Raw genomic sequence first — 26,444 nt, 5'->3', positions numbered from 1 at the left:
CCTCTGGACTACCTCTGTAGAGCACATCGAAAGAACCAAAGACTTGTTGATCCAAACCAAGGCTTTTATTAACTAAAAGACTGGAGCATATCACAAGTAGGTCGACCAGCCCAGAATGACCTGGTCTGGCTAGGAGCAATCCTTTAAGACCTGCCAGTAGATGTGGCTATGCTCTCAGCCAATCACAGACATCCTAAACTACAATCTGTACATATTCACAGTCATCCTAATCTACAATCTGTACATATACACATTGGTGATAGAATCTGTACTATCACAGCCTCCAAATCCAGTACATCATTCCTCAAGTAAGGAGACCAGAACTGCATGCAGTATTCTAGTTGCAGCCTCACCAGTATCTTGTACAATTGCAGCTTAACCTCCCTGCTCCTCGACTCAATCCCTCGAGCAATGAAGGCCAAAATTCCAATTGCCTTCTTGATGGCCTGCTGCACCTGCAAACCAACCTTTTGCAATTCATGCACAAGCATTCCCAAGTCTTTCTGCACAGCAGGATGCTGCAATTGTTTTCCATTTAAATAATACCCTGATCTTCCATTTTTGCTTTCAAAATGGATAACTTTACATTTACCAACATTGTACTCCATCTGCCAGACCCTTACACTCATTTAACCTATCTATATTTCTCTGCAGACTCTCTGTATCCTTAGCACAAATTGCTTCTTCACTTGATTTAATGTCATCAGCAAACTTATTGTGCCCTGCATAATATTTTTCTTTAATTTGCCCTTGTGCTCCACAGTTTTAAATTTGTAATCAAATGGTTCATATATAATTAAAGAGCACATTCCAGATTTTATTCAAGGTTATTTGTATACATTTTGGTTTGACCATGTAGAAATTACAGCACTTTTTATACACAGTCCCCTCATTTCAGGACACCCTGAGTATCTTCTCTGGTGATGCTCTGCCAGGCCTCCACTGCAGCCATTTTCAGGTCCTGCTTGATTTGGGAGGTTGGCCATATGGAAGACATGCTTAATTGGATTGAGATCAGGTGACTGACTTGGCCATTCAAGAATTTTCCAGTTTTTAGCTTTGAAAAACTCCTTTGATGCTTTCGCAGTATGTCTGGGATCATCGTCTTGGAGTTTGGAGGCATTTGATCAACTTGAGCAGATAAGAGGTTTCTAGACACCTCAAAATTCATTTTACTACTGCCATCAGTGGTTACATCACCAAAATGCTCCAGTACGTGTGGTAGCCATACATACCCAGGTCATAACACCCCTACCACCATGTTTCACAGATGAGGTGGTATGCTTCGGATCCTGGGCAGTTCCTTTATGTCTCAACATTGCTTTTGCCATCATCTGATACAGGTTAATCTTAGTCTCATCTGCTGACAAGTCATTCATCCAAAATTCTGCAGCACTTTTAAATACTCGTGGCAAACTGTAATCTGGCCATCCTCTTTCTGTGGCTAACTAGTGGTCTGCATTTTGCAGTATAGCCTCTGTATTTCTGTTTATGAAGACTTCTGCGGACACTTGCCACTGACACATCCACACATGCCTCTTGAAAAGTGTTTCTAATCATTCAGATAGGCATTTGTGGATTTTACTTCATAATGGTGACTTCTGTCAACAGCAGAAGAGGTCTTCCTTGACCTACCAGTCCCTTTGCGATTACTGAGCTTGTATTCTTAATGATGTTCCAAACAGTTGATTTTGGTAAGTTAAGGTGTGGGTGATACCCCTTCCTGTTTTATTCTTGTTTTTCAGCCTTACAATGGCTTCTTTGACTTTTACTGGCACAACTCTGGTTCTCACATTGAAAAATGGCTACTACAGTCTCCAAAGGTGATTAAAAGCTCAGACACAAGCTTAGCTCTCTTATATCTACACCAATGAACCAATTGAACATACCTGAGTAATCACAAAAGCCTGTTAAGTTAAATGTCCCAAACATTATGGTGCCCTGAAATGGGGGAACTATGTATTAAAAAGTGCTGCAATTTCTACATGGTCAAACCAGAGTACACAAATACCCCCAAATAAAATCTAGAATGTGCACTTTAACCACATGTGAATTGTTTGATTACAAATTTTAAAATGTGGAGCACAGGGACAAATAAAAGAAAGAAACTATCTTTGTCCGAAACATTATGGAGGGCATTGTGGATACATGACCTTCTGGCCCTCTTCCAGATCATTAATATATACGGTGAACAGCACTGACCCATTCACCAATGATTGCCAAGCAATTAGCACCCCTGTATCCCAACTCTCTGCTTTCTATTGGTTCAACAATCCTATGTCCATGCTAATACATCACCCCAATGCTGTGCATCCTTACGAACGTCATTTATGCAGCACCTTATCGAACATTTTGTGGAAATCCAAGTAAACATCATCCACCGGCTCCCCTCTATCTACTGTGCTTGTTATATCCTCAAAGAACTCTAGTAAGTTCGTCAAACAGGATCTGGTTTTGCTGAAACCATGCTGCCTTTGCCTGATGGACTCATTTCATTCCAGACATTTAATATTTCTTCTTAAATGGTAGCTTCAAGCATTGTCCCAACTATAGACATATACAGTACAACTCCGATTCTCTGAATTCCTCAGTTATCTGAATTTTTTTTTAAATCAGAGAAACGAGGATATCTAAAATCCTCATTTATCGGAAATTTTTCCGGAGCCAAGCTGACCAGGGACATCGGGCTCAGGGTGCTGGAAGCAGCAGACATCGGGCTCCTGGCGCTGGCAGCAACAGACCTCAAGCACCCAGGCAGGAATGGGATCCTTAAGCTCCCAGCACAAGCAGGGGATCAGTGGGGATGTGTTGGTGATCAGTGTGGCCAACATTTTTTGGGTGAGAATTAAACATTGTTTTAATGCTTTCAAAGCCCTACCTTCTTGTTTAAACACTGTGACAAGTGTTTTGCTGTTAATGCTGGGCTATTTTTAAAAAATGATCAGTTCTCCGAAAAAAACGTTGATCTGAAATGGGACCAGTCCCAATCATTTCAGATTATTGGAATTGTACTTTAGCAACTAACAGGCATGTAGTCACCTGTCATTGACTCACATCCTTTTTTGAATAACGGCAGGACATTTCCCATCTTCCAATCTGCTGGGACCTGACCAGAGAACATTGGTAAATTATTATCAAAACCTCTACTATAGCTTCTGGCATTTATTTCAGTACCTTGGGATGTATTCCATCAGGACCAGGGACGTATGAACCTTTAAACCCTCATGTGTGCTCAGCGCTACCTCTCCAGCACATTTCTGGAAGATGGAAGCCATTCTTTTGACCCTCATAGCAAGTTGCATCTTTGCAAAGTCCATCTCTGTCCTCTTTCCTTTAACTGCAAAACTGAGCAAGATTGTTTGAACAAGATTGCAAGTGCCAAACACCTCTGCTCTGTGGGTCTCAACTTGAGCTAACTTCAGCCAACCATTTTAACTCCCCCAACCATTCCTGCAATGACATGTCTGCCCATTGTCAGGGTGAGGCTAAATGCAGCCTTGAAGAATAACACATCATATTCCTTCTGTACAGTCTTAAAATTAACAGCATGAACATTGAGTTTTAGTTAATCCCCACTCCTATCTGATTCCAATTTTTCGAGCTCTTCTTTACTCAATCCTGTACTCAATTGTTTTCTCTCCCTCGAGCTCACCCCCATCCACACCACTCTTTCTCATGGTTTCTCCAGCTCTCTTACATTCTACCCTAGAATCTATCTCTTCTGAGCCCCTCTCGTAACCTTTACATGTGTAATTTTGCCTGTTTTTCTCAGTCTTGATACAGGGTTTGTTAGGTCTGCTTTGTTCATGAATGAGTGAGACAAACACCAGGCTGAGTCGAAATCAGGGTTCTTTGTTCTTTATTACCGGATTGTAACACTTGCGACTAAACATGTTAGTCGGAGAATGCATTCTGCCGTTATCAGCAAAATGGTGATTTTTTATACCCTTGGATATGTGCTTAGAACATCATCATATCATTACTTGTCCAATGACTAAAACTGTTGCTATCCTTTCCCTGCTAGCTTCCTGCCTCTCAATCCATCAATGTCTCTCTTATCTTGTAAGTACAAGGATGCATTCACATCTTGTTACAGCCCTATACATTCCCATCTCATGATGTTTTACCTAACAGGAGTACAAGGACACCTCCCCTTCTTGTTACTGCCCTGTACAGGGTAACTCCCTACACATTCCCATCTCATGATGTTTTACCTTACAGGTTCTAACCTGAAATGTTGACTTACCATTTCTACCCATGGATGCTGAGTTTCTCCAGCAATTCTTTGTCTGCTCATGATTGTTTGTAATTTTGCTATTAAATCTTAGACTCGGTGCCTGCACCATTGCCAAGTGCATCACCTTTCCTGTCCATGGCCTGTCTTCTGTTCATATAGTTGAAGCCACTGCCTGTGTGCCTGTTATTTCCAGACTCGCCTCTTCTAACTTCCCCAGTATTGCATTCCAAAATCTGCTTTCAAATTGTGAAGTCATCCAAAACTTTACTGCCCTAAATTACCCCTCCTGCCTTGATGGAGGGTTTCGACCTTGAGCGTCGACAGTTCCTCTTAACCGACAGGTGCTGCTTGACCCGTTAAATCCCTCCAGCCGATTGTGGTGTTTTATCCATGTAAAATTGTTTTTTTATTTTCACACAGGAATTGCTGACTTCTGTTGCCTTCAACATAATCAATGCTTTAATTGCTTGTTTTGACACAGAAGAAATCCAAAGTGCATCTGAAAATACTATTTTTGTTTTCAATCCCCACAATGTTCTGGCCCTTCCTTCTTTCCCTACTCTCCTCCAGGCCAAAACCCTTTGAGATATCTTTTCTTCAACTTTAACTTGGGTATCCCTGATTTAAACTGCTGTATAAAAGTGTTTATCCATCAGTAAATGTATTTATTTGCATGTATTCTGAAGCAGGCAACATCATTCTTGTCACTCAGTGAGCTTCCTGTTGAAATTGGCCCATGGGTATTTCTCCCCTGCATGTTTATAATTACATCAGAGCTGCAGGCGTAGTTATTTTGAAGACCCCAGCCGTGCTAGTTGCCTGCCCAGCAGCATTCCTTCAAAACCAGCTCAATATATGTCGCAACCTAAAGGGGGGAGATCATTGCTGTAAAGCAGTGAGATCCACTGAATGAGTAGTAATCTGATTTTCGCTGTTGACATCTACCAGAAGTTCATCTGCATGTGAGCAGCAACCCTCCAGTGAAGCAAGTGTCTCAATATATGCTCTGCAAACACATGCACTTCATCTCAGTCAATTGACCTTGACAGTTAATGCCATTGAATGTGATACCTTCATTAAAATAGGCTTGATTTATTTTCCTCCAGTTTCTTATTTAGAAACAGGCACCTCTGTGAATCCTTTTGAGTGGCATCTTATTCTGCTTTAACCACATGATGTGATAGCTTTACTTCCTGATTTAGATTTTTATCTTCCTTGTTTTCTTGTTCGAACTGCTCTTGCAGATAGCTATCCAGTTTACACGACCAACTGCTTCAATAAACACTTAATAGTTTCCTTCCTGACTCCATGCATCTTGGAACAAGCACAATATTCTTGCTGCATAAACATCATCCATTGTACAGTAAACATTATATTCTCCAAATTCGGTGCGCGTTTTTGAATTTGTCTAGAGATAACATAAATGATACTGTCATTTATGTTTCTTACATCTGTATCAGTTAAACCCATGACTTGTTTTCATTAACTGCCTGCGAATTGCTTCTCCTCGGTGAGACTGTTATTTTTCCACAACAGATATAAAAGTTGATCAGCCAGTAAGTCCTTGGATCCAGCTTCAGGTTTATTACTGATTGGAGAACATTAGCTCTTCTCCAGTCCCCAGTTATCAGCTGGAATTTAGAAGAAGGAGAAGAGAAGGGGATATTAAAAGAGCAGATATGGGGAGAATACTTCTCCATGTTGGTGAATCTAAAACCATAGATTGTTGTTTGAAATAGGGGCGAACTATTCAATGCAAAGATGAGGCATTTTGTTCTCATTCGCAGAGTTGTGAGTTTTCGTTGGACTCTTCTTCAAAGGACAGTGGAAGCAGAGCCTATCAATATTTTTAAAGACAAAGTTAGGTCCTTGATAAGCAAGGGGAGCATGAAATTGAGGTTATAAAACATTTTCATATTTAACTGTTGGAGCGTGCTTGTGTACATTGAACTTTGAAAAATGCCTGCAGCATGCAAATTCTTTCATATTTGGAGCAAGCTTTGCAAAGGGTATAAAAGTGTCATGATGCTGGAGACACAACGGACTCAAACGTGGCGCAAAACATAATCTGTTGGAGGAATTCAGCAGGTCGAGCAACATCAGTGGCTGAAAAAGAATCGTCAACATTTCAGGTTGGATTACATATACAATCTTGTTGAAGGGTTCTGAGCAAAAAAGTCAATTATTCTTTTTCTCCCACTGATGCTTTTCGACCTGCTGAGTTCCTCCAGCAGATTTTTTTATAATCAGAATGCTGCCTTGATTTGGACAGACTTGGATTGTCTTCCCCGGAGCGTCAGGCTGAGGGGAGACCTGATAGAAGTTTAGAAAATTATGAGAGGCAGAGATACGATATACAGAAGCATTTTCCCAAGGTAAAAATGTCAAATACCAGAGGACATGAAGGTGAAAGGGGGAAAGTTTGAAGGAGATATGTCAGGCAACTTTTTTTTTACTTGGGAATGGTAGGTGCCTGGAACTGGCTGCTAGGAGTACTGATGGAAACACTTAAAATAACATTCAAGAGACTGCTACAAAGGCATATGAATGTATAGGGAATGGGCTGGTGGGGATCAGATGTAGACTGAAGAGCTTTTGTTTAATTTGGGATTGCGTTCGGCTCAGACGTGGTGGGCCGAAAGGCCTGTTTTTGTGCTGTGCTGTTCAATGGTCTGTTCTAAATCATCATTTATGGAACTATTCCAACCATTGCCACTGATTCTGATGCTAAATAGAACTGCAGTCTCCTTTTTTAAATCTTTTTTTTTCAGACATACAGCACGATAACAGGTCATTTCGGCCCACGAGTCCGTGCCTCCCAATTTACACCCAATTAACCTACACCCCCGGTACGTTTCAAACAGTGGGAGGAAACCAGAACCCTTGGGGAAAACCCACGCATGCACGGGGAGAATGCCATACAGACGATGCAGGATTTGAACCCCGGTCCCGATCGCTGGCGCTGAAAAGTTGTTGCGCTAACTGCTACGCCCACCATGCCACCCATATTCTCATTGTGTTTTTGACCACTTTGATTTCTGATCACTCATTTCTCCATGAGTTTCAAATAATCGAAGTGAAAGCACAAGTGAAAACTGGTATTTCGAAGGTTTTGATTATCCACCCTCTCACCTCTGCACTCCTGTTGCTGTCGAATATGTTCCCCAGAATGCAAAAACCACCCACTTCTACTCTTAAGCAACAGATTTAAATGTAACTGATTAAAGAAGAAGCACAGTATGAACATGGCTTGAGCAAATCTTTGCACCGTTTCCCCTGACTTCAGGAGGAAGTCAGGGCAATGTGACCCATTCCTCACCAAGGGCTCAGTAGTGGCGGAGAGGGCCAAGAACTTCAAATTCCTGGGTGTCAACATCACTAAGGATCTGTGCTGGAGCCTCCGTGTTGACGCCATCACAAAGAAGGCTCGCCAGTGGCTGTACTTTGTGAGGTGGCTGAGGAGATTCAGTTTGTCACTGCAAACTACAGGTGTACCTTGGAGAACATTCTGGCTGGCTGCATCACTGCCTGGTATGGAGGCGCCAACTCTCAGGACAAGAATAAACTTGTTAAATTGGCCTGAAATGTCACAGGCACCAGACTTCACTCCATCGAAAACATCTACATGAGGAGGTATCTTAAAAAAACAGCCTCTATCCTAAAGACCCCCACGCCCCAGGCCATGCCCTCTTCACTCTGCTACCTTCGGGAAAAAGATACAGGAGCCAAAAAATGAGCACTCAACAGCACAAGGACAGCTTCTTCCCCACTGCCATCAGATTCTGAATAATCAATTCAATAACAATAATACCTGTACTATAACTCACTCAGACATTGCCTTACTTTTTATACATTACTTTCTTTTTTATTTATAGTAATGTCGTAAGATGGTTATAATATGAACGTTTGCTCTAAGACGCTGCTGCACAACACTGATTTCATGACTTGTTCATGACAATAAATCCTGATTCTGATTTTTCCAAAATTTCTTGTGTTGGCAGCCTGAAATTAACAATCTCATTGGAAATAAGCATTAGTCTATTTGTTGAATCAAGGAAGACAACTATTCCAAATGCAAAGGGCTGCAGATTCTGAATATCTGAAAGTAAAAAAAAAAGTAAATGCTGGAAATACTCAGCAGGTTGAGCGAGTTCAGAGTTCGCACCTTCGGTCAGTGAACTTGCTTCATAATTGTTACTCTCAGCAGATTTGCAGCTTCTGCAAGTGGCTTGAAATGGCAGGGGTTAAATTTTGAGGTAGATTGCAACTTTTATGTCGAAGGTTACTGCTGTCGATCGCAGATGCATTTGAATGAGCTGCAATGGATTTGTGTTGGAACTAATGATGTTTTTGTCCTTCACCTGATCAGATCATCTACAACAATGACCACATTGAAGTGGACGGGAGGGCTACGCAGAAGCTGATAACCAACTTAAACCCTGACACGTCATATTCATTTGTGCTGACCAATCGTGGGAACAGTGCTGGCGGACTACAGCAGGTAGTCTCAGCACACACAGCGCCAGACCTGCTCCGCACCAAGCCAGTACTGATTGAGAAAACCAATTCAGATGGAATGCTCACAGTTGAACTGTCAGCGGTGCCAACACCACCAGCCCCAGTGAAGTAAGCAATGATGCTTAATAATGCATAGTATCGAGTTTTGCTCAACTCTCCATGGGAAGCTATTTTGCCACTGGCATATTTTCCTTTTACTGAGCTTAACTATTTCAAAAGTCAATGGATCAAGTCATGCTGAGGCCAACTCAGCATCTAGAATCATTGTCTGCAAACTCTGCAACCATGAGTTTATCAGAGCTGGATGTATTGCTGAGTGTGGCAGTGAGTTGGGATACAACAGGCTTCAGGTGCTGTGGTATGGAATCCCCATCCCTGAAAACAACTGATGTTTTGGACAGAGGCAAAGCTGGAATCTAACACTATTTATCAACCTAAGCTATCATTGAATTTTGCAGTTTTCAGTACTTCTAATATTCTAATACCATAAAAATAATAGATCTTTAAAAATGTACAAAAATGTAATTAAAAACACAAATTCTGAGAAGTAATTAGAGATGGTAAATTAAGGCAGTTTAGCTTTACTTCTCAACCCCTGTTGAAGTCAAGGAGAGCCTCAGGTCTTGGTGCATATCTGGTTTTGTAAAAATAAAACAAGTGGATAATGACAAGGGATTGTGGAAATGCTGGACTCTGCATTTAGACCCATTGATGGGTCAGTGCAGGAAGTCTGGGATTAAATGAATGAAGGTCAAGTTACAGCATGGTCAACACAATTTGGCCCAATGCAAAGCACTATTTCAAACAAGCCTGCACATGGCACAGCTGGGTATTCTGTTCAGCTGTGGCCTGACCTGCAGAAATGCTCAGGTTCTCTTGATTTTCCACATTCCAAAATGTACTGACTCTCACATTCATAGTTGCCATTGTCTATCTACACCAGCCATTCTCAACAGGGACCCAACAGCACCCCCAATCCACTCTTGGAGGCCAAGGAATATTTAAGTAAAAGTCTTGTTTTCTTTTCACCTTGCGTAACATAATTTTTTTATATATGTAATCAGTAGGAGGGGAGTACGGAAAAAAAACTTGACTTCTCAGGTAAAGGGGCTCATAAACTTTGGTCTGAGAATGGTTGCTCTAGCCCCACTCATCGGTAGATAAAGCAAGTCCAAGTCTGTGTCTGTTGATAATGTACATAATTGATCACAATAATGTAGCTTGGACTTCCCTGCTGAGAACTTTCCCCTCTCTGTTGTTACCCTACAGAGGGGCTTAATACATTCAAAGGCACGAGTCTCTTTCATTTCCATCCTGGCAGGGATCACTTCTGACCAAATGTCCTGCAAGGCACAAATAACTCACCCTATCATCAATCCAGGACTCAAATTGAGCATGAGAATTAATTACAGTAATTGTATCAAGGCAGAATAGAACAGTGTCTACATTCGGATTGAAACAGTAAAGGAGAGAGAATATTTGTGGATATTTTCTTTGCCCTTAAATGGATGTGGTGATGTAAGACATGCTGGATAATACAATAGTCACAAAAGCATTATTGACTATGCAAACCATACGAGCCGTAGTAGTGTGGAGGATGAATTCATGGAGTGTTTGAATGATGGCTTTCTTGATTAATATATTGAGGAACTAGCCAGGAAAGGAATACAGAACATAAAGGCTTGAGAAATAAAAGCAAGAGTAACCTATCTGACCCGACAAGCCTGCTCTGCCATTCGATAAGTTGTAGTTGTTCAGTCTGTGGGCTCAGCTGCATTTATCCACCTGTTCCCCATTACCCTGAATTCCCCTGTTGTTCAAGAGTGAATGTATTTTGTTACATGAAGCTTCCACCTTATCGGTTTGTAAGTCTTAAACCAGGATCTGAAATCTGATCTATGATGTACAAAACATGAGCTTCTCGGCTGGATCAGGAAACCAGCGCAAGCAATTTAAAAAGCGTTTCCAATTGATGTGCATTCATTTTTGGGTCCAAGAAGCCAACAAGAAAAGTGATCCAGCCTCAGCTAAAATGAGAAATAAAAGATCTTAATATGTATATTTAATTTTTCTTTATTTTTTCTTTTTTCTTTCTTTATGGCTCTCCTTAGGAGAGTTGGCTGAGGGGGGGGGGGTTTCTTTTATTTTCTTTTATTTTCTATATATAAAAAAATAACGTTCATGTTTATGGTTAATTGTTGTATATGTCATATACTATTTGTTTTTTGAATGAATAAATAAAGTTTAAAAAAAGTAAAAATCAGATTAACCAAAGGGAAATGCTTCTCCGTGCACAACCCTAATGTTGAGAATTCAGCAAGGATTGATCTAAGGATTGATAAGGAAAGAAAAGATACAGGGTGAGTGGATTGCAGCAAGAATTAAATAGTACTGTTGACTTGTGATAAGGAAAAGGTGAACAAAGTTAATGTGGATCCTTGGCAGGCTGAAGCAGGAGAAGTATTATTCATGAAAAAAGACCATAAGACATAGGAAATGAAATTGACTATTTAACCCATTAAATCTTCCCTGCCATTCATTGATGAGCTGATCCATTTTCCCACTCAGCCTCCTCCCCAATACTTTTGACGCTCTGGCTTAAATACACCAAATAACTTTGCCTCCACAGCCACCTGTGCCAACAAATTTCACAGATTCACCACTCTGGCTAAATACATTTCTCTGCATCTCTCTTCTAAGTGGATGCCCTTCAATCCTGAAGTTGTGCCCTCTTGTCCTAGACTCTTCCAACATGGAAAACAACCTTTCTAATCTACTCTGTCTATGCCTTTCAACATTCAAAATATTTCAATGAGATCCTCCTTCATTCTCGTAAATGCCAAAAAAAAGTACATGCCAAGAGCCATCAAATATTCCTATTTCATTACCCTTTTATTTCTGGAATCATCTTTGTGAACATCTTCTGAAATTTCTTTAATGTGAGCACATCCTTTATCAAATGAAGATTCCAAAACTGCTCACAATACTCCAAGTGAGGTCTCACCAATGCCTTATAAAGTCTTAATATCACATCCCTGCTCTGACAGCGCATGCAAGAGAAATTAAACTAATAATTACTGTAATTCTTTGCAGGAAACAACTGTTATCAAGTGAATTTGGAGTTGAAATAAATTAATATTAGTTTTTTTTTCAAAATGCTGTTGATTAAGTAGTTCCACAGGTTGCCATCATCCAGAATTCCAGGATCTCGGAATAGCTTCTGTAGATTTGAAGGTGGCAAATGTAATGCTACTCTGCGAAAGGAGGAGCCCCACAAACTGGCCACTGAGAAATTTGTCAACAATGTTTTTTTATTGTTGCAACCAACAGAATGGAAAAGGGGGAACCAGTTGACAGGATATACTTAAACATTCAGAATGTCTCAAATCATGAGTCATGAGATTACCAAATAAAATTAGCGCTCATGAGATTGGGGGTAATATGATAGCATGGACTGAGGACATGTTAGTGATCATTATAAGGAGTTTATTTGACTAATCTATTTGTAGGTCAGATTCCCTGATCTTTTTCACCCACTAATCCGCTTGCCCCACGGAGTTTCTCCAGCAGATTGTTTGTTGCTCCAAGTTCCAGCAACTGCCGTCTCCTGTATTTTCTTTTGTTTGGAGAATCATGGGAATCACTGGAGCTAAGGAAGAATATGGGGCAGAAATTATTGGTAAGGCATGATAATAGGACCAGAATACTGATGTCAAACTGTCCAATCCTCCTGTAGAATAGTGAAACTACAAGCGTGAGTGCAGGAATTTGTCCTCCACAGTATTATTGTCAATTTGATTTGACTAATCTAAATGATGATTCGAGTCACTCACGCTTGTAGTTTCACTATTCTACAGGAGGATTGGACGGTTTGACATCAGTATTCTGGTCCTATTATCATACCTTACCAATAATTTCTGCCCCATATTCTTCCTTAGCTCCAGTGACTCGAATGATAACTCGAATCATCATTTAGATTAGTCAAGTCAAATTGACAATAATACTGTGGAGGACAAATTCCTGCAGTGTCTTTGTAATCATTTTTTTTTATTCAGACCAATTTGTTGAAGAACCATCTCAAAAACCAGCTCTTCCACTCAGAGTATCATGCAGTGAAAAATAAATTATGACCACTCTGGCATTTGGTCCTTTAGCAAAGAGTCACCATGTGATCTTGCTCGTTAACATAGAGAAAGAAATAGTAGACTCAGAAGCTGAGGTCCTGAATCTGAACAAAGGAAAGAGCAAGAATATGAGTTGTGTATTAGCGAGGATAGATTGGGGAACCTCATTAAACGGATGGATATTACATAGACAGTGAATATTTTATTTAAAGAATTTAAAATACAACAATTATTCACTTGAGCACAAAAAAGAAGTTTGAAAAAAGGGTTCAACCATATCTTAGAAAGGAAATTAGGGGCAGGATTAGATGCAAAGAGGGGACACGTAAAATTGCCCCCAAAACAACAATCACCTCATCCTTCTAAACTCCATCACATATTAACTCATTCTTTCTAACCTTTCTGCATATATCAATCCTGCCATCCCAGGAACCAACTTTATAAATCTGCTCTGCACTCCCTCTATAGCGAGTATGTCCTTCCTCAAAATTGGGGACCAGAACTGGATGCAATATTCCAGGTGAGATCTCACCAGGGCCCTGTACAACTGCAGGAGGCCATCTCTGCTCCTCTACTCCAATCCACACTTTATGAAAGCCAACATGCCATTTGCCTCCTTCACAGCTTGCTGAACCTGCATGCTACCAGAACAATTGACTAACGAAGGGACTGAAACTTTTGCTTCCTCCATTATTCCTTTTCTGGGCCAGCAAGATTGAAAACTGCGATTGGCAATGCTCTTGTGACAGTCCCAAAAGGCTGCAGCAGGGTAATTGATGTGAATGGCAGGCACCCAGCTTCATTTCAGTCTTGAGGATTGTGAAGTAGTCACTGTTTATTTTACAGCTTTGGTCAAATTAACAACATAGAAGCACAAAATGTCTTTGTGTTATGAGAGATGGATCCCATGGCATGTTTGTCCTTCATCACAAACCAATACAAGTGCCTAACCTTTTATCCGCGATTCTGAACACTGGCAACCTCCAAAATCCGACACTTTTTTTCCCGGAGAGGGAGAAGCAAACGGCTGCTGGTTCAATGTGGGGAAAAAAGGATGTCTTCCTTACCCATAATCCCCCATGCAGCTAGAACTGCTCTGGTGCCGGCAGAGTGGTGCAAGCTGCATGGGCGATTATGGGTAATGAAGGCAGCCATTGGTCTGCATTGAGGTGCAGAACTCCATAAACTCAGGACTCAGCCGCAATGCACCCCTGCTGCCACGTTGGAAGTTAGATTGGTGTGGGGGAGGGGAATGGTGCTGCGTTGCCAGGGTGTACCTGAAGTTCGGCCCAATGAGCAGGTGGAGCGCCTGAAAGCTGCTGGCGCTCAGCTTCGCCACACCGACGACCCGCTCCTCCTGCAGCTCTGCACCTCGTCTCCATCCTTCTGCTCTGCTTGGCCGCTGGCTCTGAGCAGCCAATGTTGGCTGCCTTTTTGGCCGAGCTCCCAGGCCACCCTGTTGCCTCTAACTTCTACCTGACTGACAAGTTGGTTGAGAGCCTCCTGTATGACAAACATCAAACCACTGCTCAGCCCGGTTAGCACCACCTCCCCCTCCCACGCGCTCAGTCCAGCCTAGGGCGCAAAATAGTCTGGCACTAGCCCTGGAGGAGGGAGGGGAGGCGGCGGACGGCTGGAGGTGGGGAGACGGAAGGCCGGGGGTGGGGAGATGGACAGCGGGGGCTAGGAGCGAGGCATTTGCTTAAAGGGTTCAAAATCAAAATGATTCCACAATCTGGAAGATTCCAAACAATGGCAGGTGTCCAGTCCTGACAATCCCGGATATAAGGTTAGGTACCTATATTTTTAGTTTTTTTTTAACAAGCCTATCATTGCAAGTGCCATGAGCTTTTCACCTTCCGGAAATTTTTGCTCCATTTAATGTTTTTGAAATAGCTTGTTACATAGAACCCAGGTGAACTTTGCTGTTTCATGAAGTGGAAGACTTGCATTGTTTGGAAAGGGAAGAATTTCTTGAACTCCAAACTCTCATTGCAGGCGAATTTAACTTTACAAGGTTTCAAACATCTGGTTAGGAAAAGTGCTCCTTGTTGATAAAGGTAACATTGAGACTGAAATGTTTGAGGAAAACTTATCTTAACATGTGATCCCATTTTTGTTTCAATGACATGGTTTATCTTGGCAAATTGAGGAAACTTGTGCATGAAAAGCAACAATTATTTTCCTTGAATCTTTCCAATAAGGGAGATTAAGTGAAAGGTCATTCTTTTGAATCAAATGTTAATCTCATGATAGAGTTAAAGAGTCATAGAGCACGGAGCAGACCTTCCAGCCCAATTCGTCCATGCAGACCGAGTTGGCATTCTGGGCTAGTCCCATTTACCTTAATTTGATTCCTTTCCTTCTAAACCTTGCCTATCCATATAAATTAAAATGTCTTTTGAACATCAAAAATGTGCCTGCTTCTGGTTTTCTCTCTCTAAACTAAGTCTACAGAAGTCTGGCAACTTCAAAATTAAGGTAGAACAAGGAGTATGATTAACATTTTGTGGACTTAAATGATGGACATGTGATTTTATGGGTAGACTTGATTTTGCTGCCCTGTAGGATGTTACTTGACACCAAAGGCCCTTTGGATTGACAGAGCAAATGTCCCACCCAACACAATCTGTTGAAGGACCTCAGGGGGATGAGCAGTGTCAGTGAGAGAAATAGAAAGGTCGTTGTTTCAGGCTGGAAACTCTTCATCAGGACTGTCTTCGTGAAGGGCTCCAAGCCGAAACAAGGTCTATTCTCCCACTGATGCTGTTCAACCCACTGAATTCCTCCAGCAGATTAATGTTAAGCTTCTGATTCAATCATCTGCATCTCCTGTGTGTCCTCAGGCCCAATCTCTCAATGGTTTCCAGAAATTCACGCGAGGAGGAGGAACCCACAGTGTTTGGTGATGATAATAAAATCTGTCTTTGGGAGAACTTAGAGCCTCATAAACATATAACCCAGGGCTGAAAGCTCAGATTTGATGGGTTCACATGGTCATGCTGAATAGTATAGCTATTGCTATTAGTTGAGCAAATGCCTTAATTTAAGAACACAGTTCACTGAATAGAATCATCCCATTAATTAAATGAAACAAATTGGACTCATCATTTGTCATTTTTCCTTAACAGAGGCTACTATATCATTGTTGTGCCTTTGAAGAAATCTCATGGAAAGTTCATCAAGCCCTGGGAAAGTCCTGATGAAATGGATTTGGAAGAGGTATGTGTGTTGTGGCAGCACAGTTGCATAGCTCTCAACAGGAAAGGAAATAAAAGAAAAAGCACTCCAATTGATTATGTGTTTGCATGCAGGAACATCTGCTCTAGATGTTGTTCACTGAACTGGATTCCAATTTTGCAGATTGGAAATTATATCTTCCTATAGTTTTGTACAACAGTGCTTAGTGATCAATAGAACATTATGCGATTCATGTATAGTTTTAATATCACTTGCAAAATCAAAAACTTGAGAAGGAAGGTCAGAAAATTTAGAGGATCTTGAACTTGCAGCAGATAATACATAATTTGCTCCACAAGGGTCCTGGCGTAGTTCATCCTTCTGAGTGATGTGAGTAAAAATGATTTTTTTTCTCTTTACCTTGTTAACATCACACTCTTCACTTTAACTTGTTTCATTCACCATGTTATGAGAGGATCCAAGCAGGGGATTTGACCATCATATTTCTACTCACCTGTCTTTTTTTAAGATAATAGGATGTATTTTATAGAAAGTGAAAACTTTAATGCAGTTTCTAAGGACGTTCCTTTGAACAACTAAATCCATTGTCTTTAATGAGGCTTAATCTGGCCAAATAATTTCCAAATAGATAGTTTATGTGCTGCAAAGACATTCAATCAAATGATCATGAAATTTATCCATCCTGACAAGCTATTCCCAGAAACATTTACATTCATCCGTTGATTTTGCTTCAGTTTAAAAATAAATTATGGGCATCATGTGGTTAGCAAAGACTACAACTTTTCTGCCAGTTCTGACATGGGAATGAGCACTGAGTATTGAACAGTTTAAACACTCAAAGAGCTTGTGTTCACTGAAGAGTTTGAAAGCTCAATGCTCAGCTTCCAGGATGGTCCATTGCTGGCTGTGGCCAGATGCTGAGGTTATTCTCGATCTCAAATGGCGTGAATCCATCCTGCTCGTGATCACCGATCAAGAGTGCATTGGACCTCAGCAACGGCTCCTGACATGAGGCTGTCGGACATGGCCCTTTCAACACCCCTTTTTAAAATCCAATGCACCTGTTGTGCCACCTCCCCTCCTTGTTATGCTGCCCTTGCAAAAAAAATTTCCTGCAGCAATGCAATGATGAATCAATTTCCCTTTGTGTATTATCCTCACACTGGTGGTAACAATTTCAAATCAATGGTTTATCTCAAGCTTTCTGACAACAAACAGTGGACTATTTAAAATGTTATATATATATTTAAGTGTATATGTCCTTCAGACATGAATTTATCTCATCCCTTTGAAAGAATCAATCACAATGCAAACCACCTGCTTTTATTGGAAATATTCTGCATGTTCATGACCACAGGGACAAATAATTCCTTCAATTTCTAGTCACATTATGGATTGTTAACCATAAACATCTGTCCTTTCTCTGTGAATGTGCTCAGCAGACTAGTTAAAAGGTCATCAATACCACTCAGCACCTCACAGACATGGATCATGGGTCCTTTCAATTTTCGGTTCACTGAAGTCCAAATAAGTTTAATTCTGCAAGACTCACATCATAACTTCGAGCCTTTCCCAGCTGCACAGTGTTCTCTGCCATACGTTATGTACATTATGCTCAAATCAATGACTTCTCCAAGGTTAGACTGGCTTCCTTGACATTTTATCAAATGCCCTTTTGCTGATGTGAAGTATTAGATTACCTTTGGTAATACTGAAGAGGTATGTTCAGTAAAGAGAAATAATCTGATTTAAGCAGGTTTCTGCTTCTCCGATGCAACTTGCTTTCCCTATTCAGTGGCAATTCACTTTGCTGTGTGTACTGCACCACAGTTGTGTGCATTGTAGTCAATCTGAGATTGTGCAGTCAAGCCCATCTGCTTCATAGATACTCTAAAGAATGCTGTATTTACCTCCTGTCTACATATCATGCTGACACACATCTGGCCATCACCAATGCAAACAGTAATATTTCAAACCTCTGCTGCACATGAGAAGACTTTTTCCAGGGAGACTCTTCTGGAATGGAGGCTGCTAAGGAGTGACCTTATCCAGGTTTATGAAATCTTGAAGGGCATGGATAAGGTGGATGGTTCACTGTCTTCTCGCCACCACCCCCACCCCCCTCCAGGGTAGGGAAGTCTAAAACATATATTTCAAATGAGAGTGGAAATATTTGAAGAGTAGCTTTTTTCCCCACAGAGAGGGTCATTGGTTTGTGGAATATACCTGCCAAAGTAAGTAGTAGAGGCGGAGACAATTATGAACTTTAAAGGTCATTTGGGCAGGTACATGGATAGGAAAGGTTGAGAGCAATGGTTTTCAAACCTTTTCCTTCCACTCACATACCACCTTAAGTTATTCCTTCGTCTGAGGTGTTCTGTGATTATTAATGGATACTTAAGATGGTTTGTGAGTGGAATGAAAAAGGTTGAAAACCACTGTTTTAATCATACCTAATTGACTCGTTACGTGCAGTTTCATAACGCCAAAGGAAATGGGCCAATGACAATTTTTCTCAAGCAAAATATTTCAGAAAGAATTCGTTCTAGAGCAGTAGTTCTCAGCCTTTTTCTTTCCTACTCACATACCACCTTAAGCAATCCCTTACCTATGATATAGGGATTAGAAAGAAAAAGTTTGAAAACCATTTGTTTAGAGCAATATAAGCTAAACCAATGCAAATGGAAATAAATTTAGACATTGTAGCATGCGCGCTACCATGAAATGCGGAAAGAAGATATACGCATGAGGAGTCGAAGTCAAAGACTCATTTATTGCACTGGCAGCTCTGCTTGTATTCATTCCTCTCTGCTGACATCCGTATGATGTCACGGCAATGCCAATCTCTGACTGGGCAGTTTTCCCGCTGTTGCTTGCTGTTTCCTGCCGTGCAGATGGTCACCTGGGATGAAATTCGTTGGCCCCTGCGGGGTATATGCAATCACTGCGTTCATCAGCCATTTTGTGCGCTGGGATGCATCCTGGTGAGTGGGCTGCTATATGACCCAACCACCCCCCCCCCCCAAGAACTGGCGATCAGAGCGCTGTTCGCCACTTTCGGTAGCCTATCTCTGCGACGCGCGGGGTGCGGGGAGACCAGTTGGCTAATGTCCAGGTTTGCTGGTTTGAGGCTGTCGATCTTTCTGCCAGTCTCCAGCACACATGTTGACCCGTTATGCCTAATTACTTTATACGGCCCCTCATATGGAAGTTGCAGAGGTGTTCTCTGTGCCCTCCTCAACACAAAAAAAAAGTACTCGCTGGTTTCTAAAACTTTGGGGATGTAAGTTTTGGCTCCTGGCCATGCGGTGGAGGCTACAGAGGTGCTAGAGTGCCCAGTTTTTCCCTCAGCTTAGTCAATGAGGCAGTCAGGTCCTCTGGGTCCTTGGTGGCCTCCAGAAAATTCTGTGGTGTTACCAATGGTGTGCCATGCTCCATCTTGGATGCGGAGGCATTGAAGTCTTCTTTCAGTGCAGTGCAGATCCCCAAGAGGACTCGGGGTCATTTTTCCACCCAGTTCAGCCCCTTATGTCATGCCATTAAGGCTGCCTTTCGTTGCCCGTGGAACTGCTCCACCTGAGGGTGGTAGGCCGTGATATTGTGGAGCTGAGTTCCCAGCAACTTGGCCAGCACTGCCTAGAGCCCCGAAGTGAACTGTGTACCTCTATCAAAGGTCATATGCTCCGGGTCTCCAAACCTGGACACCCAGATGTTAATCAGTGCCCTGGCACAGGTCTCAATGGCTATATCGGCCACCTCATGGAGCCGTTAATTACGGTGAAGAGATATCTCACTCCACAGAAGACCAGCAGCAGCCCTACAATGTCAATATGGACATGGTTGAACTGATGTTGCACTGGCTTGAAAGTTTTGTGGGGGTTGGAGGGGGGTGCGCCTTGACGTGCATCTGCACTTTGGACATCTGGCAGAGCATGCAGGTCTTGGCCCACTGACTGACCTGTTTTCAGAGGCCATGCCAGACAAACCTACTGACCCACCTACCCGCCCCCAGATGTCCTGATGACTGGTTGCACCAGGTTGTGCACCATATCAAACACATGCCACCTCCTTGCTGCCGGCATGATGGGTTGGGGTTTGCCGGTGGAGACATCACAGAGGAACATCTGGTTGCCACACCAATGGTGACATCCTCCAGCCTGAGATTAGACACTTGCCGTTCTGTAAGCCAGGATCTCACGGTCCTCCTGCTGTGCCTTGGCTAGGTCAGAATTGTCTATTCCTTGGGACAGGGCCTGGATGGACTCAATTGTGGGGCAGGACAATGTGTCAACCACCATGTTGGTTTCACTGCAATGTGTTGGATGTCCGTGGTGAATTCAGACACATGTGAGAGGTGTCACTGCTGTCCGACACTCTATGGAAGGTCACTGATTTGTGGTCCATGAAGACCTTGAATTACCTGCCTTCCAGAAAATATCAGAAGTGTCTGACTGCCAGGTACAGTGCCAGTAGGTCCTGGTCAAAGCCACTGTATTTGAGTTCAGGCGGCCAGAGGTGCCTGCTAAAGGAGGCAAGGGGCTGCTATTGCCCTTCAATGAATTGCTCCAGTCCACCACTTACCACTGTGTTGGAGGCATCTACTGTGAGGGTAGTTGGTGCCTCTGGTCAGTGGTGTACCAGAAGGGTGACATTGGCCAGTGCGTCTTTGACCTTCTGGAATGTCTGAGGCCTCATTGTCCCAGGTACCCTTCACTGCCATGAGTGAAAAAAGGGGCCACATGATGTGGGCTGCTGCCGGTATGAATCAGTGATAAAGGTTAAATATACCGGTGAATTCTTGCAAACCCTTCACTGTTCAGGGCTTGACGAAATGCTGAATGGTCTCTACCTTTTCGCGCAAGGGTTTTGCTCTGTGCCTGTTGACCCGATACCCTAGGAAGTCCATCGTTTCTAACCCAAACTGGCACTTAACAGAGTTTATAGTTAGTCCAAATTCCTACAGCCGTGCGCACAGTTGCCTCAGGTGGGCTGCAAGCTCTGTGTTGTCACAGCTGTCGATGAAAATATCGTCCAAATAGTTGAATGTGAATGGGAGATCCATCAGCGTCTGGAAGGTCCGGGCTGCGTTTTTAAGTCCAAAGAGCATTTTCAGGAATACAGAGTCCAAAAGGGATAATGATGGCGGTTTTTGGGATATCATCAGGATGGACTGGGATCTGATGACAGCTCCTGATGAGATTGACAATTTAAAATACCCATTCCCCTTGTAAGTTAGCAGTAAAGTCTTGGATGTGGAGATCGGGGTACTGTCGTGTGTGGAATCTTTGTTGAGGCAGCAGTAGTCACCACATGGCCTCCACCTTCCTACTGGCTTTGGTTCCATGTGCAGGGGGAGGCCCAGGGGCTATCAGAATTCTGTACTATCCCTAGCCCTTCTATTTTTTTTAACTCCCCCTTGGTGAGGGTGAGCTTCATGGTGGGAAGGCAGCGTATCCTGCCGTGGAGTGGGGGGCCATTAGTGAGGATATGGTGCCTTCCCCTGTGCTTCGGCTCGGCGGCAGAAAATCGTGGCACCACGATTGAATGGAACTCTGCTAGGATCCGAGTGAATGCGTTTTTGGATAGAGTAACGTAGTCGAGGTAGGGGGCAGGTAACTTGGCTTCCCCCGGGGCGTTGTTTGAAAAGTCCTGGTGTGCACCAATCACCTCCTTTTAAGGTCCACCAGCAGGCAGTGGGATCACAGGAAGTCTGCTCCCAGGACCAGTTGTGCCACTGCCGCAATTATGAATCTCCACGTGAACCGGTCGCTGCCAAAGCGGGGAGGAACAGTGCATGCGGGTACCAAAGTTTCGTATGGTGCTGCTGTTCGCTGCCCTAACTGCCGGACCTAGTTTGCCCTTCCGGGTGTCGTAGGTAGGGGGGCGGGAAGGACACTTATTTCGATGCCAGTGTACATGAGGAAGTGCCTTCCTGACAGAGAGTCCAACACGTGGAGGAGGCTGTCACATTGGCCAACCGCCGCAGCCATTAATGTTGGTTGGCCATGGCATTTCCCTGAAACAAGCAGGGTGAATGGGATCGATGATTCCCCTGCATCCCATCATTGGTTAGAGTAACAATACTATGGGTCATTGGGTCCGTACCTCTCTGTTTGCTGTGGCCTTATTGCCAGCTGTGTGTGGGGCCGAGCACCAAGGCACCGTTTTCTTTCTTCGCTCTCCAGAGCACGTCTACCTGGGATGTGACTTTCCTGGGGTCGCTGAAGTCCTCATCAGCAAGGAAGAGTTGGATATCCTCTGGCAGCTGCTCCGGAAAATCTGCTCGCAGGGTAGGCAAGGCCTGTGTACTTTAGCAGGGGCAAGCATTTTGCTCATGAGAGCGGAAGTGGCCCTGTCCCCCAATCCATCCATATGCAGCGATTGGGTGGTGTGCTCGCGCCGTGAGAGCCTGAAGGTGCAGGTTAATAGCTCCTTGAGGGCATCATATTTGGCTTGCTCCGGAGGCTGCCATAGGAACTCGAAGACTCTTGCTGCAATCTCCTAGTTGAGCGAGCTCACCATGTAGTAATAGCTGGTGTTGTCGCCGTTGATCCGTCGAAGGAGGAACTGGGCCTCAGCCAGTTCGAACCACAGATATGGCTGCAATGACCAGAATATTGGCAGCTTCAATGAAACCGCGTGGAGAACTGCTTGTTCCATCATCTTCGGGTCCAACTGCAGGTTGGACCTGTCTGGGTTACGAATGTAGCTTGCGCACTACTGCAAAGTGTGGAAGGAAGATGCATACAAAAGGAGTCGAAGATTGATTTATTGCACTTGCAACTCTACTTCTATTCACTCCTCACTGCTAATGTTGGGAGTGACATCAAGGCAGCACTGATCTCCAACTGGGCAGCGTTCCTACCATTGCACATGGTTTCCCACTGTGCAGATGATCACCTTGGACGAAGGACATTAGCCCCCATGGGGTCTGTGCAGTCACTGCGTTTGTCGGACATTTTGTGTACTGGGTCGTGTCCCGGTTAGCCGGCCACTACAACATATGGCATGGTAACGGGCCCTTCCAGCCCATGAGCCCGTGTTGCTTAATTACATCCAAATGACCGACAAAAACACAGTACATTTCGAATTGTGTGTAGAAACCAGACCCCTCTGGAAGAAACCCACGCAGACACAGGAAAAACATTCAAACCCCTAATGGACATGATCGGAGTCCAACCCCTGTCATTGGCGCTGTAACAGTGTAGTTCTAACCGCTACGCTAACTGTGCTGTCTAAAAGTAGCCCGGGGGACAACTTGGCCAGCGTGGATAGGTTGGGCTGAAAGGCCTGTTTTCATGCTGTGCAACTATGATTGTGACATTTTCAAGAACATTTGGGTAACTTTGAACTCTTGGAAAACTCTGCTCTTTATTCTGAACCAATTGGAAATTTTTCAGTTAACTTCCTCCTTTCATTTTGTGATACCAATTTTTGCCACAGTAGTGAGTTCATTTGCAGCTCTAGACCTTCCTGAGTGCTTCAAAAATGAAGAATCAATGCAAGTTTGACGATCTGAATGATCATCTTCTGCTTGTTCATTTTATGGCAGTTCCAGTGGATTCAAATGATAGCAGGGATCATCACTTGTGATCTCTCCATTCTTCCGGTGTTTCTTGCTGATAAATTGTGTGGAACCTAATCATTTTGTCCATTGTGAATATTCAGTTACCTAATCCATACATTTTTGGCACCTGCTCACCTTTTTGTTTTAAATAGCAGGACAAAATTCCCTGTTATATTTTCTCCTGTTTGTTTCTCTTCCTTCCTTATGTACTATGCCAGTTTCCTTAATAAATACTGATGCAAAAAAACTGTTTAAGATCTCCCTTTTTTACGTGTGGCTCCACACGTAATTGACCACTCTGATCCTCCAGGAGAGCAATTTTGTCTTCTGGATTATTTATGGGTATTACATGATAAGCAACTAATTCTTTGATTTTGCTCACAATACATGCTTTACTTGTGCTATGAATGACTTGAACTATAATAAATGTTTCTGGGATTTGAGAAACCTGTTTGTGAAATAAAAGCTCATTTATGTTAATATGTCTGCTTTTTCATAAGTCTCCAATAAATTTTCCTGGGAGTAAGGCATTTTAATCTCTTCCAGTTCAAAACTTGTTAATTTTGTCCTCTATTTCTATAATCAATGTAAAGTATATTACATGCTAAAATCTACATCATCAACAGCTTTCATCATTTAAGGGCAGCATGGTTGGAGTAATGGTTAGCGCAAAGCCTTTTCAGCACCAGTGATGAGGACCAGACTGGGGTTCGAATCCCGCGCTGTCTGTAAGGAGTTTCTATGTCCTTCCTGTATCTGTGTGGGTTTTCTCTGGGGACTCCCGTTTCCTCCCACCATTCAAAATGTACCAAGGGTGTAGGTTAATGGGTGTAAATTGGGCAGCACGGATTCATGGGCCAAAATGGTCTGTTACCGTGCTGTATGTCTAAATTTAAAATTAAGGCCTCCAATTCCAATTTCATTCAATTTTCTTTTCTCCAGTGAGAACAGATTCTATCATGTGAAATGATTAAAATCCTTCTCATTTTTTACAGTTAATTTGTGTTTTAATGCATGACTTGCGCTTGTGGCTTTTGCTGGAGCTATCATTAACAGATGAATTGCATTTACCATTTTGCACTAAGTACAATAACTTAAAGGCAGAAAAATCTTAAATATTTTCATCTGAGGCCATTCAAGGACCAGGACACCTTTTCTGCACTTGATTTATTTTATTCTTAGATCTAAATACATCACTCCAGTTAAAAGAGGTGAGAGAACATAGAACACCACAGCACACAACAGGCCTTGTGTCCTGATCTATACAAGCCTACTCCACATTAATCTACCCTTTCCAACCACACACCCATAAACCCTCTATTTTTCTTGCATCTGTGTGCCTATGTAAGAGTCTTTTAAATGTCCCCATTGTACCACCCTCCACCACCACCCCAGGAAATGCATTCCAGGTACCCACCATTCAATGTCGGAAAAAAAAAACTCACCTCTAAAGTCTCCCCAAAACCTTCCTCTACTCACCTTAAATAGATGTCCTCCCATCATGCTGGGAAAAAGAACATGTAAAGAATCTTTCCTAAGAAGAAGAAGAACATATGATCATGACTTGGGAGTGGAATGGAAGAAGTTCCCTGCTGTTAATATACATCATTTGCATTGCAGTGTATGATTACATTTGTGGTTTGGACCTACTTGATGGATTGTTCCATGCTGAGATCCTTTCTGTGCAGTAGGATTCACTCCTCCCTATTATCTCTTCCAAAGCTTCAGTTATTTCAAGTTGCTCTTTTTTTTTTGCCAGCAGGTCAAACTCAAATGGGCCATGAAGCTACGCTAGCTTTTATTATTTTAAGTGGTGTTTGATGGAAAGTGTGCAGATCACAGTCCCCTTGATGGAGTTAAACAAGAAAGTCTACCGACACTGTGACAAGTTTACACCAAACGCTGCTTGACTTACTGAGTTTCTCCAGCACTTTTAAGTAAATTCCCCTTGATGGAAACCATTTTGGGGAATTTTTATCTGAGGATTTTACTTTTGGTGTTTCTGCAACTGTTGGTGTTACTTAGTGGAACTAGCAGATCATTCTTTATTGAATGCAACCATTCTCTAGCAGAACTGGTGTTTGATGCAACAGTGTTGTACTTCAACGTACACTTCCCATCATAGATAAGGCACTGTATCCTTTTCAAGATAAGTAGCAATTCTTTAAAAAAAATGCAAATTATTAAGTTAACTCCATATATTGAATTAGCGCATGTAATCTATATTTTTAACAAGTTTCAAAAGTAGCTGATTTTTTATGGAAATATACAATTATGGTTATGCTTAGGCTTAGCCAAGCCCTATGCACTCATATTTTAATTTTTCTGACTACAAACTTCTTCACTACAAGCTGTACTTAATATCTCTCCAGTGTTTATTTTAGGCACTGGTGATTTGGGTAAACAAGTTATTAATAGGGGTCTCATATCCATTTACTCTGACAACCCTCTCTGCATTAATATGATTATTTCTAAGACTTTGAAAACATTAAATGCAGTGCACAGTTTGTATAACCTGAACAAGAGCATTTCATAATTCTTATTAATAACTACAATTAGGAAAATGCAATGTAATCAGCGCAGCACTAAATATTTTGCACTCAGTGGCAAAATACTCTGTGTTGTTTAGCCTTTCGCACTTTGTGTTCTTTCCTTTATTTTCATGCAGTTTTGCATCCTGACTTCTCTTTCTCTTCCATTTCCCACACCATACTTCTATCATTAGCCCATGCTATGAATCTGTTCACCTACTTTCCTTTCCAGACCAGTTTTTGAGCTCTGCCTCCATCAATGCCAC

The 26,444-nt window shown here is 42.4% G+C and overlaps 1 protein-coding gene and 1 long non-coding RNA gene across 14 annotated transcripts in view; one reads left to right on the top strand and one right to left on the bottom strand.

Annotated features, from left to right (window-relative positions):
* Positions 1 to 26,444, top strand: part of LOC138755303 (receptor-type tyrosine-protein phosphatase delta) — a 1,191,445-nt gene that overhangs the window by 500,584 nt on the left and 664,417 nt on the right. For all 13 annotated transcript variants that reach the window (XM_069921133.1, XM_069921109.1, XM_069921060.1 and 10 more), the window contains 2 exons: positions 8,607 to 8,863; positions 16,011 to 16,101. In XM_069921133.1, the coding sequence (XP_069777234.1) occupies positions 8,607 to 8,863; positions 16,011 to 16,101 (348 nt within the window). The remainder of the gene's footprint in view (positions 1 to 8,606; positions 8,864 to 16,010; positions 16,102 to 26,444) is intronic.
* Positions 1 to 26,444, bottom strand: part of LOC138755347 (uncharacterized) — a 40,483-nt gene that overhangs the window by 10,306 nt on the left and 3,733 nt on the right. Inside the window, exon 2 of the long non-coding RNA XR_011352217.1 lies at positions 25,127 to 25,181. This is a non-coding gene — a long non-coding RNA (uncharacterized lncRNA). The remainder of the gene's footprint in view (positions 1 to 25,126; positions 25,182 to 26,444) is intronic.

This window comes from Narcine bancroftii, chromosome 1 (assembly GCF_036971445.1).
Source record: "Narcine bancroftii isolate sNarBan1 chromosome 1, sNarBan1.hap1, whole genome shotgun sequence".
NCBI lineage: Eukaryota > Metazoa > Chordata > Chondrichthyes > Torpediniformes > Narcinidae > Narcine > Narcine bancroftii.
This window is presented reverse-complemented; position numbering and strand designations above follow the sequence as displayed.